At 32.3% G+C, this 20,319-nt stretch overlaps 2 protein-coding genes and 1 long non-coding RNA gene across 3 annotated transcripts; 1 reads left to right on the top strand and 2 right to left on the bottom strand.

Annotated features, from left to right (window-relative positions):
• The first annotated feature begins 494 nt into the window (after positions 1–494).
• Positions 495–3,876, top strand: LOC131600175 (terpene synthase 10-like). Its single transcript, XM_058872375.1, has 7 exons — positions 495–780; positions 906–1,164; positions 1,252–1,621; positions 1,706–1,924; positions 2,187–2,325; positions 2,444–2,692; positions 3,454–3,876. Exons 1-7 carry the CDS (start codon positions 541–543, stop codon positions 3,757–3,759), a joined length of 1,782 nt encoding a protein of 593 aa, XP_058728358.1. The 5' UTR covers positions 495–540; the 3' UTR covers positions 3,760–3,876.
• A 1,639-nt stretch (positions 3,877–5,515) lies between these two features.
• LOC131600174 (uncharacterized) lies at positions 5,516–7,181 on the bottom strand. The gene is made up of 3 exons (XR_009283048.1): positions 6,652–7,181; positions 5,790–5,932; positions 5,516–5,623 (listed from the first exon to the last, which is right to left on the bottom strand). It is a non-coding gene; the product is annotated as an uncharacterized LOC131600174 (long non-coding RNA).
• A 7,804-nt stretch (positions 7,182–14,985) lies between these two features.
• On the bottom strand, positions 14,986–17,207 carry LOC131600173 (benzyl alcohol O-benzoyltransferase-like). The gene is made up of 2 exons (XM_058872373.1): positions 16,237–17,207; positions 14,986–16,144 (listed from the first exon to the last, which is right to left on the bottom strand). Exons 1-2 carry the CDS (start codon positions 16,672–16,674, stop codon positions 15,221–15,223), a joined length of 1,362 nt encoding a protein of 453 aa, XP_058728356.1. The 5' UTR covers positions 16,675–17,207; the 3' UTR covers positions 14,986–15,220.
• Positions 17,208–20,319: the final 3,112 nt, after the last annotated feature.

Raw genomic sequence — 20,319 nt, 5'->3', positions numbered from 1 at the left:
TTTTTTGTTTCACTATAATATTTTTTATACTGTTTTATGTTATTATTTTATGTTTATTATATCACTTTTGTCTAATCTAATTTATACATATTAAATGAAAATTTGTTGTTTAAATATGACGAGTTTTGTTGTTATTTGGTAGTATATGCATGATTAAATATAAGTTATCATGTCATTTATATGTGTATGTATGACTAAATAAAATATTTGTAAAAAACCGAATCAAACCGCATTGATTTGGTTTGGTTTGGTTCAATTTTTTAAATTAAAAATCAACCGAACTAAACCAAACCACACGTCTTTTTCTCTTGCGGTTCGGATACCTTTTAGTGTCAAAATCGTCCGAACCGCATTGCGAACACATCTACAACATGTTATCGTTTTTTTACTCTTCTTTCTATTTTGCTGGCTGGATTTTTGTTTCTTCTGCTTTTATTTTACAATATTATTATGTTTTTGTTCCCCGATACCTTATATAAAGCGTCCGATATACTACAACATTTCTCAACAAAGTAAACATTGTATTTTCATTTCTAGCTAATGGCTTTGCCCATATTTTCTTCTCCCTCATTTACATTTAACAAAACCTTTTTTCCCAAAAATGGGTCATTATCTCTAGCAATAAAGAACTCCAATTTCACTCTTCCAATTCATTGCAAGGCAACATCTCATGAAGTTGCAAATGATCATCAAAATGAAGCAATTCCTAGACGATCTTTTACATACCAACCTTCAGTTTGGAGCAATGATTATATCCAATCATTAAATAGTGAATATAAGTTATGATTATTTAATACTTAATTTTACATTTTTTTTAATTATAAAACATCCATGCATTTACTATCATTGTATGTTTACTATGAAAAATGCTAACAATTTATAGTTAATTAATTAAATTTCTGCAGGAAGAAATTTATGCTGAGAAATCTAGAGTGTTAAGAGAAGAAGTAAGGATGATGTTCAACAAAATAGAAAATGAGGTTGATCAAATGGAGTTTATTGATGTAATCCAAAGGCTTGGAGTGGCTTACCATTTCAAGAATGAAATAAAAAACATATTGGACATTATTTACAACAACCAAACATCCAATTTGAAGAAGAATTTACATGCCACAGCTCTCAAGTTTAGACTCTTGAGACAACATTGTTATGATATATCTAAAGGTTAATTAATATTGTAACTTAAAAGAAAATATTCATATTATGATATAAATTTGTATATTAATTTTTAAGTATAATTTTTTGTTGTAGATGTTTTTGATTGCTTTCAAGATGAAATGTGTGATTTTAAGAAAGATGAAATGCGTTGGAGCTTCATTTCAATGTATGAAGCTTCATTTCATTCATTTGAAGATGAAACTATCTTAGATGAAGCAAGAGATTTCACATCGAAGTTTCTCAAAGAATTTTTGAATCAAAATGGAGATAGTCATATGTCACTTCAAATAAGTCATGCTTTGGAGGTTCCATTACATTGGAGAGTTTCTCGATGGGAGGCTCGTTGTTTCATCAATATATACGAAAAACAACAAAATAAGAATGATGTTTTACTTGAGTTTGCTAAATTGGATTTCAGCATTCTTCAAAGCATCTACCAAGAAGAACTAAAGTATACCTCTAGGTAACAACACTTCATTCTTATTGTACTTCTATATAGACCTAATACATCGATTACTAATGTTTAAATTTTTTACTATTTTTTAAGATGGTGGAAAAACACTGAAATTGAAGAAAAGTTGAGATTTGCTAGGGATAGAATTGTTGAGAACTTTGTTTGGAATGTGGCAATGAGTTTCAATCAAGAATTTGAATATTTTCGGAAAGTGTTGACAAAGGTTAACACTTTAATTACCATAATTGATGATGTTTACGATGTGTATGGAACTTTGGAAGAACTAGAGCTCTTCACCGAAGCAATTGACAGGTAATAATATGAGTTTAATAGAGATGGATTGACACTTTGTAAGAATAAACTATTATCTAAATAGAAATATATCATTTTGTCATGTTATATAAGAAATTTAAATTTTCATTCTGACTTGATGAAATATTTAGTCGTTATTAATTGACAATTTAAAATTAATTTACACGTGAATCATTTTTTTCTATAATATTCCAAATTTCTTAGTTTTTTTTTATAATATTCTTCTTGAATAACTATTAATATTATGTTTGTTTTATTTTAGATGGGATCTAAATTCCATGGATTCTCTACCACACTACATGAAAATATGCTATCATACGCTGGATGACTTTGTCAATGAAGTTGAATTTGAAATATTGAACAAGACTGGGTACTCTATCATCCCATACCTAAAAAAAGCAGTAAGAAATGTTCTTTTTTACTTTTTTTTTTAATTCAAATTTTTTAACTTTATTATCCCTCTTAATTATATATATTTGATATAAGATTTTATGCATATGATATAATTATGTTTAATAGTGGACAGATCTATGTAAAGCATACTTAATTGAAGCAAAGTGGTATCATAGTGGATATACTCCAACCTTTGAGGAATACATAGAGAATGCATGGATATCTATAAGTGCACCTCTTATGCTTATTCATGCTTACATTTCGATTCCAAATTCATTCAAAATGGAAGATTTGTATCATTTAGAAGAAAACTCCAACATAATTCGATATTCAGCAATGATCTTACGACTTGCTAATGACCTCGGAACATCTAAAGTATGTTGTCAATTTTAATTTTATTTTTAATATTTTTGAACATAGTATTTTAATTTTCACCCTTTATAAATTTTAGCTTTTTAGTTTATTTGTTTTATACTTTTTTTAGTCAATAGAATTCTTGCCTTTTCAAATAAATATATATGGTTTTACTATTATCTTTTTACATTAACCCTTTAAGTTGAAAAACCTTTATCAAAATATTTGGTTATTTATTGATTCGAGATAAGAAATCATTTTTAATGTTTAGAAGTTGAAAATTAGTTTGTTTTTACCGATAGGGTTTCAAAAGATATGGTTTTAGTATTTGAAGAGGTAGTACTTGTGTCCTGAGCTTAAAAAGGTTTACAACTATTTTGTAAAACTAAAACATAATAGGTATTTTAAGAAAGTATAGGTATTTGAGAGGTAAACTCTTAGGTATCTATTAATTTTGGTTAGGTTTTTGTATTTTTAGACCAAATTTATTTAAATCTATAATTTTTTTAAAAAGAAATTATTGAAAAGTCACATGGCATTAGATTATTGAATAATAGATAGGTATCCAACTAAACTCTAGGAATATTGAAGTGTTTACCATTTAAGAATTTAAGAAAATGATAAAGAGATGTGGAAACTAAATGGTAAGAACTGAAAAATTAAAAGAAAGAATTTCACTCTAAAAATTATTGAAAATAAAAGTTTTACATCATTTATACAAAGTAAAAATATAGTCAAATCTTGAATTTTTCACTAACAGTTGTTTTTTTTCTATTTTGAAGCGTGAAACTGAAATAGGTGATATTCCAAAATCAATACAATGTTATGTGAACGAAACTGGTGCTTCGGAAATAGAGGCTCTTGAGCATGTAAAGTCTATGATATATACAATTTGGAAGAAGATGAATAAAGAAGAATGCAATTCTCCTTTCTCTAAAAGTTTCATAGATATTGCGATAAATCTCGGTAGAATGGCATTATTCATGTACCAGCATGGAGATGGTCATTCCATTCAAGATTCGGAAATTCAGAATCGTATCCAATTATTAATTTGGAAGCCCATTCCTATTATATCTAAAGAATATTAATGGTTAAACTATAGCTTGTGTGCGCTTTTGGCCATCTCAATAGCCATCCAATTTTAAAATTTATATGTAATATGTTTTAAATTTAAATGATGAATAAATTGCAACTTTTACTCATTACATTTGTGTGTGAGAGAATTTGTTGGATTTAATCTTCTACTTAGAAAGATATGGGGCTTATTAGAGTGGAAATAGTCCTACAGATCTCCTGAGTGGAAATAGCAACGACATATGGGGATTATTAGAGTTAAAGTCTTTATAAATAGAGACCCAAACCCCATGGATGCTAATAAAATCAATCTATTCCCTTGCTTCTTGTTGGCATACATCCTTATATTGGCATCACATTATATTTCATAGATACACCTCCCTCTTTCAAAGAAGAAGTCATATGATAAGTAGATGTGGCGATGGAAACAATGCATCCAGTGACCAAAACATCACATGATCATGTGATCAGTCCTACAATATCATACAAGAACATTGATATCAGTATTGGGAGTCGGATAGTAGATTCCTCAAACCTCTAAGATCATCAGTGTTGTGATAATTGTTAAAGATGGTTGGACCTAACTCAACCCTATAAAACCGGTTTGTAAGGTGAGAATTGCCCCACTTATAAGCACATGTTTAGGCCATATATTGTCCAATGTGGGACTCTTAACACCCCCTCACGCCCAGGACTAGACAATTGGAGCGTGAAAATAAATGGTGGGTGACCCGATAGCAGAAACCATAACAGGTGGCCCATCGGATCTTAAAACGAGACTCTTGATACCATGTCAAGAAATGTGGCTGGACCTGACTCAACCCTACAAAATCGACTTGTAAGGTGAGGATTGCCCCTACTTATAAGCACATGTTTGGACCATATATTGTCCGATGTGGGACTCTTAACAATAATAATAAGTAAAGCTCTACCGAAATTCCCACGAGGAGAACATGTCCATTAGAACCTCACCTCCCATCACTAGTACAAAAATGTTAATTTACACCCGTTTTTTATTAAATTTACACCCATTATTTTTAATAAAAATCGGGTGTATATCCACAGGGTGAGAAATGTCTAACGAGTTTACACCCGTTATTTTTAACAAAAATCGGGTGTAATTGAGCGTAGTTACGTTTTTAATTACACCCTGTTTTAATAAAAATCGGGTGTAATTAGGCGTAATTACATTTTTAATTACACTCTGTTTTAATAAAAATCGGGTGTAATTGGGCGTAATTACGTTTTTAATTACACCCTGTTTTAACAAAAATCGGGTGTAATTGGGCGTAATTACGTTTTTAATTACACCATGTTTTAATAAAAATCGGGTGCAACTGGGCGTAATTACATTTTAATTACACCCTGTTTTAATAAAAATCGGGTATATATACGTTCTTAATTACACCCTATTTTAATAAAAATCGGGTGTAAATACACCATTTATGAATGAACAATGATACTATATTTAAATCTATTTACACCCTATTTCATATACACCATTTAGCTATATTTCATTTTCAGTCATAATATTGCAAATACTATAAAATCATACACATAAAAATCATATTTTAACTAAGTCAAAATATTTTTAATATTAACCAAAAAGATAAAAATCATATTTTAACTAAGTCAAAATATTTTTAATATTAACCAAAAAGTATACAAAATCATGTATAGTCATAATATTTCAAGTACTATAAAATCATACATATAAAAATTATATTTTAACTAAGTCATAACACTTTCTTCATATATATAAGTTTTCTTCTTCTTCTTTAATTTTTGTTTTGGCAACATTTCTATGTCTCTATACCAATGCTTCTTAAGTTGCTTATTATCTTCATCATTATCATCAGGGGGGCAAGTGAACTTAGCCTACAAAGCATTAGAAGTGTTAGTAATTGAAACAATTATAGATAATAAATTATAAAGAATTAATTACAATTACATATAGTGATATCATTACATATCGCTTTCTTCAAGTTATCGCTTTCTTCAAGTTTTCGGGTAGCATTTTCCATTTCTCTTCATTTATACTAACCTTGCTACGTGCAACGAATGACAAATAACTCTTGAACTTCGCAGCATACTGGCCAATAGGTTGGAAAGTATCCCGATCAAAATCAATCTCATATTTCTCACCATCACGAAGTTTGGCAATGAAACGTAGCAATGATGTCACACCTTTCGTCTTCTTATTTTTTGTAGAAGAGCTAGATGGTTTAGCCGCGATGCTTGTGTAGAGAGAAAAACATAAAAAAATTTAAACACAACTTGATATGACAGAGCCTGCTCTCACACCACACACTTAACTCTCTCATAGATGTTCAAACCTGGCAGGATCATTTAACTATTATAGGAAGTAGTTATATAAAATTTAATGCATTAAAGATTCAGTACAAACAAATGAAATATGAAGTACATCACTGAACTATTGCAACAGTCAAAGTCAACCACAAGTTATTATTTGGTGCTTGGTTCCTCTCTCATATTGGAAAGTCCTTTTACGCTATCAAAACTCTTATAGTTATAATAATCTTTCACTCTTCCTTAAGAAGAGCTTTAGTTTAAGTCTTGCTATCAAACGGATCACTGTCAAGTGAATAGAATGCCAGATCATCAAGTTAGAAGCAAATCACCAATTTAATCCCTTAAGTGTATAAGTGTATAGTCAAATAAAAATATACAACAAGATGTTGCACAGAATTGTGCAAAGCACATACAAATTAATTAAGGAACACTTAAAAATCAATTAATTGAACAACATGCTACATCTTTCACATTGCCAAAGTGTACTTTAGTGTGTGAAATATTCTTCCTAGAGATGCTGGTTTATAAAAATCAATTTCCTAATTCAATCTTATATCAAACCTTTTCATCCCAGAGAGTCGTTGAACTTCCACATTTAAATGTGACACATGCAACCAAAACATTAATGTTGATCATTTTCCTTAATGTCGAACTTCTTCAACCTAGTGTGCCGTTGAACTTCTACATTTAAATGTGACACATGCAACCAAAACATCAATCTTGATCGTTTTCCTCTGGTGAATCATGGTTCCTGAGAGCATCAAGGCTGAGGAGAAATTTCACCCCAAAAAGAAGAAATTAAAGCAATGAACAATAATAAAGAGTATTTTGAGAATGGTATATAAAAAACAAGGTAAGAATATGAATAGAAAGGCTCAAGTATATGGCCAACCTGCATTTTTGAGGAACCCTCCAGGAAACAATTGACATTACTTAAGGCTCAAGTATATGAACAATAATGTAGTTTATATATGAAATAATAAAGTCCACATCCACTTCTATATATGAATTCTAAGCTAAGTAATGTAGTTAGTTATGCCTCAGACCTTATCAAATCAAAACCTAAAACATATCTGTATACAACTTCATATAGTCTAACAAGAAAAAAACATTCTAATTTTAATTCATTGAATCTATAATATATATCATTTTGTTTTCACATGCAAAATGACCCTTAAGTAAATACTATATGTCATGTGTTGAATTTTGTTTCAAAATATTGAAAATACGTGTGCACGTGAAATGAATTATTGTTTCTTAAAACATTGTTCATGTCAAATGATGTTTTATTTTAATATATTTATATATGCTAGCAAAGTATCTTACGTAATTCATAAATAGTTTAATGTAAAAATTGAATAGTAAACATATAATACTAGTTAGCTTATATGTTATAAAACTATTAAGAAACAAAGCACAAGTAAATACAACAGACTGTTTGAAAGGAACAAGAGGTTATCATTTTGAAAGATAAAAACTTGAAAACATAAGAATAAGCTCATTATATATAGGTTTCTATCAAAAGATTAAGGCAATTAAAATTGCTAGGAAATCTGTCAAGACGAGAAACAAGAATGCTAAGCCGATAGATTCATACCTACTCTTAAACCGAAGCACTTGTATTCTGGAAAGAGCTCCAACGGAACGAGGCACAGTCGCTAAGACAAGCAATGATATTTTTCTATTCAACTCGGATAACTTAATGTTTCATAACAGCAACTCCAAAATTTTCATCACTGATCTTGTTTTCTCATAACTTACTTCTAGTTCTATCTTATCCATAGTGGACTAATAATTAGAAACTCTTGTGAAATACACAAGAGGCAGATTTCACAGACGCCGTCGGCATTGCTCAAAAAGTAAGGGAACATTGAATAATGGTCAGTTATTTTTCGTTGCTGTTACGTGAGTGTCTTACATGGCTCTAGCCACAAACTACTCTTTTTGTTTCGGATCATCACCCATGTGTGTGTGGAGTAAATGTACGTGGGGTACATGTTATTCTCAAATTGTTTCATTAGGTGGAAAAAAATTGTTTTAATTGACATTATGAAGGGACTTTTTTGACATAGAATCAAAGTTGACAACTAATTTGTCCAATCAGAAAAGCTACAATCTAAATTTGGCTGAGTTTACTTAGTAAAAATATACAGTGGTAAGAAATACTTCAACTCTATTCTCTCATAATACACATATATTATCACCATGTTCTTACTAAAAATAGACATAGTGGTAAAACCAAATTAAAATAATTTGCAAAATTGTCATTACAAGCTAAGAATATATTATCATCATGTTCTTACTAAGTTGATGACAAGTGACAACAGCTGCTATGCAACTATCGAACTGAAATGCTTATAACTCCGGTTTGATTCACAACTATTTGAATCATCGATGTTCATCAGGCCGTGTGCTCCGAAAGAAAGATAGGGATTTATCAATTTCTTATTGAAAGAATCTTGTTTGTAGTTCAATCGATTTGAGCAAGAGGGTCCCATTATATCGAGATTCTTTTGTTTTTTGATCGAAGAAAGAGAAACCACAGACAATTCTTGAAAAAGATTAGGAGTTGGATGAGCAGGAAGAGTAACATGTGGATTTAGCTGAATTAGGAGTTCTATCTTATCCATTATGTATTTATTCTAACTATTGTGAGAGACTCTGCTGCAATATGTAAAATCAGAGTTATTTCATCTACCATCAAACAAAGAGATAATCCCAAACAGCACATAAAAACAAAATCAACACTTCATTGATAAAGAAATTGAATATAAAGACTCTCCAACAGCACAAATCGATCATTTAACAATTCAATATGGGGATTGCATTCTCTGGAACAAAAATCATTGTTTTCTATCAAACTCCTCAACATAGAATGAGTAAACTGTTTACTTACTCAGAAAACAAAGCAATGTCAAAACCGCATTCAGGCACTATTTACTTACTTGTTTCCTTCTTAATAACTCTTATTCAATTGAAATTTCTGTCTTGCTGCACACATTCAGTTTTGCTTCATCTAGTGTTTTTCTTTTCTGTCAATGCATTTCTTTCCATATTCAACCAGCTGCATCTTCTCCAGTTAGACCCATTTCTCGACAACCAATACAGTCACCTTCGGAATCCTCTAGCAGACCCAGGTGTCTTTGCTACGGCCTCTTCCAGCCACACTACAGCTTTCCAGCTGCAGCTACTAGCCTACTACAACCCTATTGCTTCTATTTTCTCTACATTACAATCACCTTTTCTAACAAGCATAAAACTTATAAGCTTTAAGCTCAACCATTTGCAATTAGGGTATGTTGGAATTAACTTATTTGAATTTATCTATTATTGATGCAAGTTTTGTGAGACTATTTGGGAGAGATTATCAAAACAAGTTATGACATTTTTCATACATATCTTTTTAGCTTATTTTATAAGTTCTCCAAGATAGTTTATAAAAACAACTTATAGCATATAAAAAACAACTTAAACTGATTTTATCTTGTTATAAAAATAGCTTATGCAAGCTATTCATAACCGCTTATTTTGAGAAGCACTTGTGCTATAAGCTTCAAATAAGCTGCTTATCCTAACAAATCCATAATCATACATTTTTGTTAACAGTAAATTCTAATTTTCTATCGAACCGCTTATCCAACAATAAAAGCCCTTCCAAATAACCCTTTTTAAAAACCCTAAACCATAAAGAAGTCAATAAGAACACTCCGAAGAGTTAACCACGACAAATTTCTCTTGAAATTGAAGAATTATACTCCAATCCAATCACATGACAAAAACAAAAAATTACCTTTTGTTATTCCCGCTTATCAAAACCATAGTCACAAAGTATAATTATTGATAGCACACTTCAAACCCTACCTGGCACCTGCAGCATAAACAAAGCAATGTCAAAACAAAGCAATGTCAAAACAATATAGTTTTCCTAGTCATAAAAGCCAATAGAACCTGTTTCACATGCTCAATATTGAATAAACAAAGCAATGTCACAGAAAAACTATCTAAAGTCTGAAGAACTATCTAATCAAGCAATGTCACAGAAAAAGAAAAACAAGTTCACACAAACAAAATTCATTTCAAACAAAATCAAGCAATAGGAACTAATTTGCGAGTATAAACCCTAATTCTTCAGCTACCAATGTCGCTCAAAGTATAAAACCCCTAATTTTTCCTTACCAATGTCGTCACTGTGAAATGGTTTCCTCTCAGCTTCGTTGTCGTCACTGCGAAATGGTTTCCTCTCAGCTTCGTTGTCGTCACTGCGAAATGGTTTCCCCTCAGTTTCAGTGAGCAGATGAGCGGTGCGGTGTTGGAGAAGAAGAGAGCGAATGAGCGAAGCCCTTTTCAGTCGTCACAGAAGCGAAGCGAAGTTGAGCGAATGAGAAAGGATTCACAGAAGCAACGCGATACACTTCCTGAAATAAAACTTCGCTGAAACCCAAAATCACAGAAGCAACGCGATGCGATGAGAGCGATGAAAGCGATGAAGTTCAGAATTGATTGAAAAATGGGTTCGGCATGCACGATGAAGTTAAGAATTGATTGAATTTTGGTTTTTGTATATTTTAATAAATTATGTTATTAAAGAGTTTTAGTATTGCCACATAGATTATATTTAGACCCATTAATATTGCCACATAGATTATATATTTTAAGTTATAAAATTAAACAAATTTTTTTGTTTATATACAATTACACCCGTTTTTTAGTTTAAAAGGAGTAATTGAAATTTTATTATAATAAATTTTTTAATTTAAACCCGTTTTTAGGAAAAAGGGTGTATATTATAACTAGATAATACAAAAGTGACATTCTATTTACAAAATTGCCACCAAAAATTCTCAATTACACCCGTTTTTATTAAATCGGGTGTAAATTTTAAAATTATATTGTATTATTTATACTAGTGCATAATGATAGAACCATATACAGAGACTCACCATCTCAGATACATGCATATGGAGAATGAGTCCCACCTCTCAATGCTCTTCATACTATAACAAATTTTTTTTATGACGAAACTTTCTCCTCAGCCAGAAAAAAAGAGGTATTATGCAAACACGCTCCCTCAATTTCTAATAAAACCAAGGGTTAACACAAATCAGGACACACTTCGAATCCCACTTAAGTATATTTATATTTTTATTTGTTTATAACTGAATACTAAATCATCTAACCCTTCGGTTCCTTGAAAACTGAGGGATAACATAATCACATTTTACTATAAAAGCACTCATTAAACAAATTTTACCCTAATTCTAACTTATATGTTGCTGCTCGAAACTAGTAAGCATCATCCTTTGAGATGGATTGCAAGACAGAAAAAATCTTCAATGTTCTTCTACCCTTAAACAAAACATTTTTCTGGCCATGCAATCTATCTCACATAATGATGTTGATGTTCTATTTTTGGAACAAATCTCTGTTAAAGATCTATTAAAGAGTGCTGTAAAAGTTTCCAATGATAGATTACAAATGAACAAAATCACTTATAGCTCTAGTTTAAACAAAGAAGGTTGTTTAACAAAGATATATGCTACAAATTCTGGAATTGCAACGATGATGATGAATCTCGGTTTTTTTAATATTCTGTGTAAACAATTTAATGTTTAAAAAAATAGATATCATTCACCTTGGTTTTATTCTAAAACCGAGGGGCTTACTTATTTTATTTTATTTATCTATTGAAAATATAAAATACATTTGCCCTCGTTTTTTTTAAAACCGAGGGAATATGTTACACCGCTACAAAAACAAATCTCTACCCTACATTCATAAAGGAACGCTCAAGATATTGCTCAAGATATTTGCTTAAAATAATGAAATCTTGGAACTTAAAGATGCTTGGAAAAGTTCTCTGTGATGGATTGCAAGTGCAGAAAAAACACTTTTCAAATATGGAATAGATAATTTCTTACTTGGGATAGATAGCTCGATAAAAGTTGATTGCATGCAGGCCATAGAACTTTAAAGTCATGAGCACAAAATCTATCCAAAAAGATCTCGATTAGAGCAAAGATTTGTTGTTCTCCAAGAATAGCAACTACTATGATAGCGCTGCATTTGTCGTAATAAGCTAATTTAATATTCTGTGTAAACAATGTAATGTTAAAAATAACTTATACACCTTTTACCTCGATTTTTGTCAGAAAACGAGGGGATAATTTCAACATGATAATTGAGAATAATGATCACCGTCCTTAAACAAATATGTTCCGTCCATAAAGGAGATTTTTTCCCACTTCAAAAAACACTACTACTCCGGCCTGATTTATAAGCAAAGATTCTCTTTTTAGATTCATTGAATAATGAATGTATCTAGTCTACATAAAAGACCAGATACATTCATTATTCAATGAACCTAAAAAAAGAATTTTTGCTTATAAATAAGGCCGGAGGGAGTATTTTTTTAATAAAACAGTTTCTCATGTCAATCCTTCTAGTTCTTTTATAAGTCTTTTTCACTCGGGGTTTTCTTAACGATGAAGAGTGAAAAGATTCATTTGAGAGTTGTGTTATACTAGTATTGCACTATAATTTTTTGCTCAGGAGCTTAGTTCTCGTGTGATTTTTTGTAATTGATTTGAAGGTTGCATGCTAAACTTGTGAAAAGCTTAATATAAGGTTGTAGAGATGAACATTTGTAAAAGCTTTAGTTATTTTTGAAAGGTTTTTTGGGTTTCCCCTATGGAAAAGCTCAAGTTTTGAAAGATTATTAGACTCGATCTTATCTAAAAGCTCAAGTTCATTATATTGGAAATTTCAAGAAAACAATTCTTAGGGACTATAGTTGGTCGTGTGGTTTAAGGATAGACTAGGATAATCTCTTGTGTAATCATTCTTACCACGTCTCTTTATTATCCTATCATTTATCTTTTCATATGTTAATTATATTTTATGTTACCTATTTTTTTATCTCTTATTCTAATATAAATAATGTTAAATCAATTGTTTTTGCAAAAAAGTTTTTAAAATCTATTTATCATAGTTCCTCCCCCATCTTGTGTTTGAATTTGCTTGTTTAACATAACATGCCTCATCAGATTCATACATAAAAATGAGAAGTCTCTTAAATGTTTCATGCACATTTCAGGGCCTCAGGTTTTCGTGTGAATTTTCATAAAAGTTCCCTCATATGGGTTAATTATGATCAGATTTTCTTACATCTTGCTTGTGATTTTCTCCACTGTAAGAAAAAGTCTATTCCTTTTGAGTACCTTGGGATCCCGGGTTGTGCCAATCCTTGGCTTGTTTCTACGTGGGAACCTCTAGTTAATATCTTATTTAGAAGGCTCCTTTTGTGGAAGTATGGGCATGCCTCCCTGAAAGTGAGAGTGATCCTCCTTAACTTTATTCTTAATTCCATTATTATCTTATTCCTTTCATTCTTGAAGATACTTGTCATGGTTTGGAAGAAGATAGTGAAGATTTATAGGAGGTTTCTTTGGGGAGGTGTGAAAGGGGAGTCTAAGTTTGTTTGGGTCAAGTGGGTGGATGTTGGTAAGCCTAAAAAGCTTGTGGGCCTTGGTGTTCGTGACCTTTGGTTGGTCAACTGGGCCCTTTGGGTAAGTGGAGGTAGCGCCTGATTTTAGGGGCTTCTGGTGTTTGGCGTGAAATTCTCACAGCCAGATATGATTGTCTCCTATCGGCCTCGCCTTGATGGAAAGGTATTTCTCTGTTGGGTGCTAAAGTTGATAACATTTCTGAATAGTTTACGGAGGGCCTCTCATTAAAATTTGGTTATGGTTTCCTTACATCCTTCTAGGAGGACATTTGGGATGGGAATTATTCCCCTTCATCTTAGATTTCCTTGACCTTTTTCATTTTTTGTCCTTGCCTCCAACTCTATGGGGGAGGTTGGAAGATGGGAGAGGGATAGGTGGACTTGGAACCTCAAGTGAAGGAAGTCCTTTCTTTTGAGAGTGGCGTGTTAAGGTGGCGTGAGTCGAGCGATGGTGCTTATTATGTTTCCTCTGCTTACTCATGTCTCGTACCCAAGGAGTTCCCCCCACAGAGTAACATGTCTATCTTGTTGATTTAGTTCTTCCATCTATTTGGCGTAGCTGAGGCTCCTCTAAAATTATAGTTTTCTCTTGACATCTTCTTGAGGATCGCATTCTGACTAGAGTTAACTTACTAAAGAGGGGAGTTCTTTGGTCCTCTGGGACCATTTCCTGTCCCCTCAGCTCAGTGTCTAAAGAGTCATTGTCTCATCTCTTTTTGACCTGTGAGGTTGCTTCCTCAGCTTGATATATGATTTTTAGGTGGTTAGAGGTGGTGTGTGGTTTTGCCTAGATATATCTTGATTCTTTTCCAATTGTTTGTCGCTTCAAGTTGTGGTTCTAGGTATTGAGGGGGATTGCGGATGATTTGACATGCTGTGGTTTGGTCAATTTGGAAAATCTCGGAATGATATAGTTTTTTCTGATTCTTCAGTGACACCTAAAGAGGTGGAAAACATGAGCACCATTTTGGCTTGAAAATGGTATCTTGGTAGGTATGTGGGGAACTCATGTACCTTCTTGGTTAGATTGGAGAATCCTATTCCGTTTCTGAGCCAATAACAATTTTGAGTGGCTCAACTTCTTTCATCGTAATTCTTTAATTTATTAAAATTATTCTTAAATGAATGTTACAATTAAGTGTACAACTATCTTCTGTTATTAAGTGCACTATTAATATTGTTGTATTAAGTTTGTAATGCATTTTTGAAATATTTGTTTTATTAAATTGTGAATATATGATTCGGTACTATGAAATTTAATTTCATATTATTAATTTACTTAATAAATGATTCAACTATAGGTTTAACCAACTGAACTCAATTGAACCGTAAGCTGGAAGTTTTATCGGTTCGACCTCCGGTCTAATTTTTAAAACATTGCATACTTTATGGTATAAAGAAGATTCATAAATATTTGTTAAATATTTTTTTAAATGATCAAATAATATATTAATAGCGAGGAGCAAAGTACCCTAATCAACAGACACAAGAAGTGTCAGAGCAGCAAAACATAGCAAACAGGCTAACAAAGAAACAAAATGAACAAAACAAAAAACAAAGAGAAAGAACTACGACAATCAGCCAACAACAGCAGAAACAAGTAGAAGGTAAAGACATCCCAACAACTAATCACACACCAAACCAACATTAGTCAAAGGCTACAACAACGATTTAATGATACGAGATGTTGAATCACCCTTAATAACACTATCTAACTCTTGAACAAACCTCTCCATGACATGAGCTGGCAAATGAAGCGGTAAAACCAAACCATTCTCTCCTTTACCGTTTTTAAATGGTAAGTAGTAACTAACAATGCCAGGAAAAGAACTATCTTTAGCTGGTCCACCATAAACAGGTTTCCCCCAACCAAAATCAACATCTTTAATTCCAGCATGTGTAATATTGGATACTCCAAACAATCCCCTCAGGGAAAGACTAGGTCGACCTTTGATAACCATTAAGTCAGCTAAAGAATGAATATACTCTTTGGTGACATTAGCTTTTGATTTCTGAATTAAACCCAATGCATACTCCAATGGATTTTCAATTAATTTTCTTGCTGATGTCACTGCAACAGAATACACAATAACATTACCATAGTAACCATTTGGTAGTTTTAGGTTAAACAATCTGCTACGTGCATTGACTACGCTCATCATACGAACTTCTTCGTCTGAATCCGGTTGTAACGCTATTGTACGACAACGCCAAACAAATGCGGTGATGATTTCAAATTTGGTGTACTGGTGTATCATGTTGGTCGGAAGGAGAGAGTGAATTTTTGCTACCTCGGCCGGACCAAAGAAGAAAGTGCGTCGGACCATGTTGTCTAATAAGGATAAGATTATGGTATTGTTGTTACCAGGTTCCTGTTCAATTTCAGGATGAATACATGTCACTCTTGGTGGGTCTCTCGCGCTTAGAAGCTCTCGGCACCATACCGGTGAGATTGAAGGTTCATTCATCCCGCGAGATATATCAGCCAAGGCATTCACGAACTGAACTATACCTGATCCATCACTCATTGTATGGTTCATACGAAGAGCTAAAATGAAACCACCACACTTGAGGCGTGTAACCTAGACGAGGTTAATTCAAGTATATCAATATTAATCGAATGGATAATGAATAATTATAGATTTATTAACAATTAAAAATTAAAAATCTACACCTGAATAAGCAGCAATGGAGTGTTAAGCAGGTCTGAAGAACCAGGAACATCATAAAGAAGCTCATCCAAGGAAGGAAATGGAGGAAGAAGATTATCACCGAAATCTTTAAGAGTAACATCAGCATCAGCTTCAATGAACAAAACACCTTCTCCAGTACAATCAACCATAAGTTTTCTACCAGCTCCTTCTCTCAATCTACCTGCAAATGGATAGTAAAACACAAGTGTTTTTGCAAGTGCTTTTCTAATAACATCAACCGGGTCTATTCCTGTCATTATGGGTTCGTACTTGTAAAATTGTATACCAGGAATATGAAAACGTAATATATCATGGTCGTCAATGTCTGAGAGTAATTTTATTTCACGAGGTGTGGGTTTGGATGGAGTAACTAATTCAGGGGCACGTCTCTTCACTGTGAATAAAAGAGATTGAGCCATGATTAAATTGGTTTTAGATGGTATGATATATGCAAGTATTGAAAGTGGAGATGGTGTTTATATATAACATAATAGAAATGGATTTTAAAATTGAAATTTTTAGTCTTTAACATGTGTTGATTTTGTTTATAATTATTTTCCAATGAAGTCATTTCCTAAAAATATTCCTAATAATAGCTTTAAAAACAATATAGATATGCAATAAATATTGGAAGTGGAACTATCAGGGAAATCCGTGAGATCCTCGAGCATATTATTTAAATTGCAGATGGCAATCCTTGAGTTCCTCATCTTAATAATCTATTATCTATTATATATATTATAAATATATAAAAAGTAAAATACTTGATAATTACAAATCAAGCTCTCTGATAAAATAATTAAAATTGTTCTTATTCCAAATATAAGAACAAATGTCCTTAAGGATTTATCCGCCTCATAAGCGCAAATCTCTCAGGATTCAACAGTTTCTTTTCAGATTCTCAATAAGATTCTGAGGCAACAAAACAACAAGAAATCATCTTTAAGATGACCGAAAGATGCAACCAGAAATAATTTATTAGAAGACCAAAGATATCTCTGTTGTTTCTATAGGTTCACCCTTATATAAGTAAAAGAGTTGTTATATATATATATATATATATATATATATATATATATATATATATATATATATATATATATATATATATATATATATATATATATATATATATATATATATATATATATATATGAGAGAAAGAGAGTAAAGAGAAGAGTCAATGATTTGACTAAGTCAAGTCAAACCGTTACTAATCATAAATAAAATGGATAATAATAACTGCTAATAATAATAATAATAATAATTATTATTAATATTAAAATATATTTTCTCATATTTATAAAAAATATTTAAACTTTTGAAATATAACCCCAATTTGCAACCGTATCCATCGTGAATACAAACAAGTATTTGATGACAAAATAAAAACCTCCAATCCCTTAGACAACATGGCTCATCGCTCTTTCTTCTTTGGTCCCATTGAGGTAGCCCCAATTCGATCTCTCCTTCCACCTCACCAACTACAACAATACTCCAATTTCGAAATCATCACTGCGTGTTTTTGGCGTTGTCTTACAAGAGCTTTAGATCTAGACACTGACGAATAAGTTCGCATAATCTGCACAGTCAATGCACATGGAAAATATGTTAACCTATCATTACCAAAGGGTTACTATGGAAACGCTTTCGCGATTCCTGTTGCAGTTACAACCGCGGGAAAACTAATAAAAAATATGTCGGCATATGCTTTAAAATTGGTTAAGAATGCAAAAGCTAATGTCACACGAGAATATATGTATTCTATGATGGATTTACTAGTTATCAGGAATCGACTTCATTATAATGTGGCGAGATCGCTTTTAATGTCTGATGTTACGCGTGTTAGATTTAGAGATGTTGACTTTGGTTGGGGAAAAGCGGTTTATGGAGGACCAGCTATGGATTCTCCTCTTCCTGGTACTGCTAGATTTTATATACCTTTTACAATTGCTAAATGTAATACGGTGGGAGAATTGACTTTTTTATGTGAGGATAGCAAGAGTCGCCACCGACTTTTATTTTATCCAATTGGAAATGCAAAAAGAACAGGAAAGACCTTTTTGAAAGAGATTGAGTTCGGGGGGTAGGTTATACAAAGGGAAGGTATAATCACCCTTTGTATCCATGGTTATCCATGGACTCTTAATTGCTTAGCTCGCTTGTTTGTTTGTTTTGAATAAGTGTAGCCTTTTGGAAATTGTTTTTGAAAAGAGGTGTGAAAAGCATTTGAAAGTTTGATTTGAATGTGAGCAAGCAGTTAAGAGTACCTACCCTAAGTTCGTCTTTCTTGTTCTTTAAGTCTTTTGTTTGAAAGGGCTATCCATATCAATTGTTAGGCAGGTAGTCCTTTCATTGGATGTACGGGTCATCGAGGGTCATCGTTTGCCATAAGTCTATCCATACCATAAGAAAGGTAGGAAGTCTTAGGAATTGATGAGAATAGTCGTAACAGGAAACCAATAAGGATACCTTAGCAATCGAAGGGACTATCATCATTTATCGAGGCAACATCGAGGGACGAGATCATTTTATCGTAGGAAACTTGAAGGGACTATGATCTTTTATCGAAGGGACGATGATGATTTTAATCGAAGGCTACATACGCTAAGGTATCCCTATGCTCGAAGGGACTTGACTATTTTATTGAAAGGCAGCATAAGAGGGATTACCCTAAAGGTGTGTGGGTGCAACAATCACGTGAATTTGATTCAGATATTTATCTTATATTAGGTGAACTATGTTCAATTGATTGTTTTCACTCCCTATTTTACTAACCACGCAGTTAATATAAGCAAACTTAAAGGCAGAAATTAAAAGTTCCTACGCTATTACAAGGCTTCGGGGAGGGGGATACATAGCCAAAAACCCGGGAAAAAGGAAGAAAAATGCAGAAAGTAAAGGCAGAAATATAAACCCTAATTACTATTACAAGAAAACTTTTTGCGACCTATACATATTTTCTAGAATTGAAATGGCAGGAAATAAATAAATAAATTAAAAAATTGAAGACATGCGACAATCACAGAATAGGAGAGGAGAAGAGAAGATCATAAATAAGAAATTCAATGTTTGAATACAAAAATGGTAAACCTAAACCTTAAAGGTTAACTTAGTGAAACTGATCGGAAAAATAGCAAGTGTACTATTTTGCCTCTGTAGTAATAAAGGGAAATTTCCCGAATGTCGGTCTCAAGGACTGCGTATCAGTATAGAGTTCTAATTTTTAATTCAATCAAACAAAAACTTAAATTTGGGTTTTGATTTGCAATTATAAATTAACAATAAATAAAATAACAGAAAATTGACTAAGTGGTTTTAACAAATATGAGAGTCTGCTAGGGTAAAGTGTATGATTTGCCTTGTAATAACCTTGAATCTAGATTTCTTCAACAAGTTCATAACCTTTAATTACCGCCCTTTAGATTTTTTCCCCTAATTCCTTAGCTGGAAAACCTTTGAACATTCATCCTAAATCCTAATTCCTTAGCGAATTATGATGAAATCAAGCATTTGAATTATCAAGAGTTAACCGGTAACTATAGGGTATCCCTATTCCTAGGTGATATCTACTATAGTCTAATCGTACAAAAACCTTAACAACCGCGGTCCAGCTGGTTGTTAACCGTAAATCAATCTTGTTGGTCCGACAAAGAAAGCATAAAAACCTTGTATAATTATATTGAATAAGAAAACAAATCTGTTGATGAACTCAGGAATTCAAAATCATTACAAAATCAAATCAGGGACACCCCCTAGCATTGGGGTATTAGCTACTCATATCGTTCAAAGAAAAGAAAATATAAAATAGAGACATTACAAGAATTGAGATGAAAGTTGATCTTCAATCGCTTCCGTTCATGAAAACCTTCTTCTCTCCCAAATCCTAGTTTTCTCCTATCTTCAATCGTGCTTCTTTTCCCGGCCAAAAAGTCCTCTAATTCATCGTTAAAACTCTTCTAAATAGTGCAAACTCACTTAGGTTGGTTGGAAGTACCCAAAACGCCCCCACAGCTTAACCCATGGAAAAAATATGAAAAAAATCATAAACTCAGCATCACATG

This window comes from Vicia villosa, linkage group LG4, assembly GCF_029867415.1.
Source record: "Vicia villosa cultivar HV-30 ecotype Madison, WI linkage group LG4, Vvil1.0, whole genome shotgun sequence".
Classification (NCBI taxonomy): Eukaryota; Viridiplantae; Streptophyta; class Magnoliopsida; order Fabales; family Fabaceae; genus Vicia; species Vicia villosa.
Note: the sequence above shows the minus strand (reverse complement) of the source record. Positions and strands in the feature narration are given on the sequence as shown.

Coding starts and splice junctions, on each gene's coding strand:
- LOC131600175 (XM_058872375.1), top strand. CDS start 541: ATGGCTTTGCCCATATTTTCTTCTCCCTCATTTACATTTAACAAAACC. Junction 781..905: donor CATTAAATAGTGAATATAAG/TTATGATTATTT, acceptor AAATTTCTGCAG/GAAGAAATTTATGCTGAGAA. Junction 1,165..1,251: donor TTGTTATGATATATCTAAAG/GTTAATTAATAT, acceptor TTTTTGTTGTAG/ATGTTTTTGATTGCTTTCAA.
- LOC131600173 (XM_058872373.1), bottom strand. CDS start 16,674: ATGGCTCAATCTCTTTTATTCACAGTGAAGAGACGTGCCCCTGAATTA. Junction 16,145..16,236: donor CTCCATTGCTGCTTATTCAG/GTGTAGATTTTT, acceptor AACCTCGTCTAG/GTTACACGCCTCAAGTGTGG.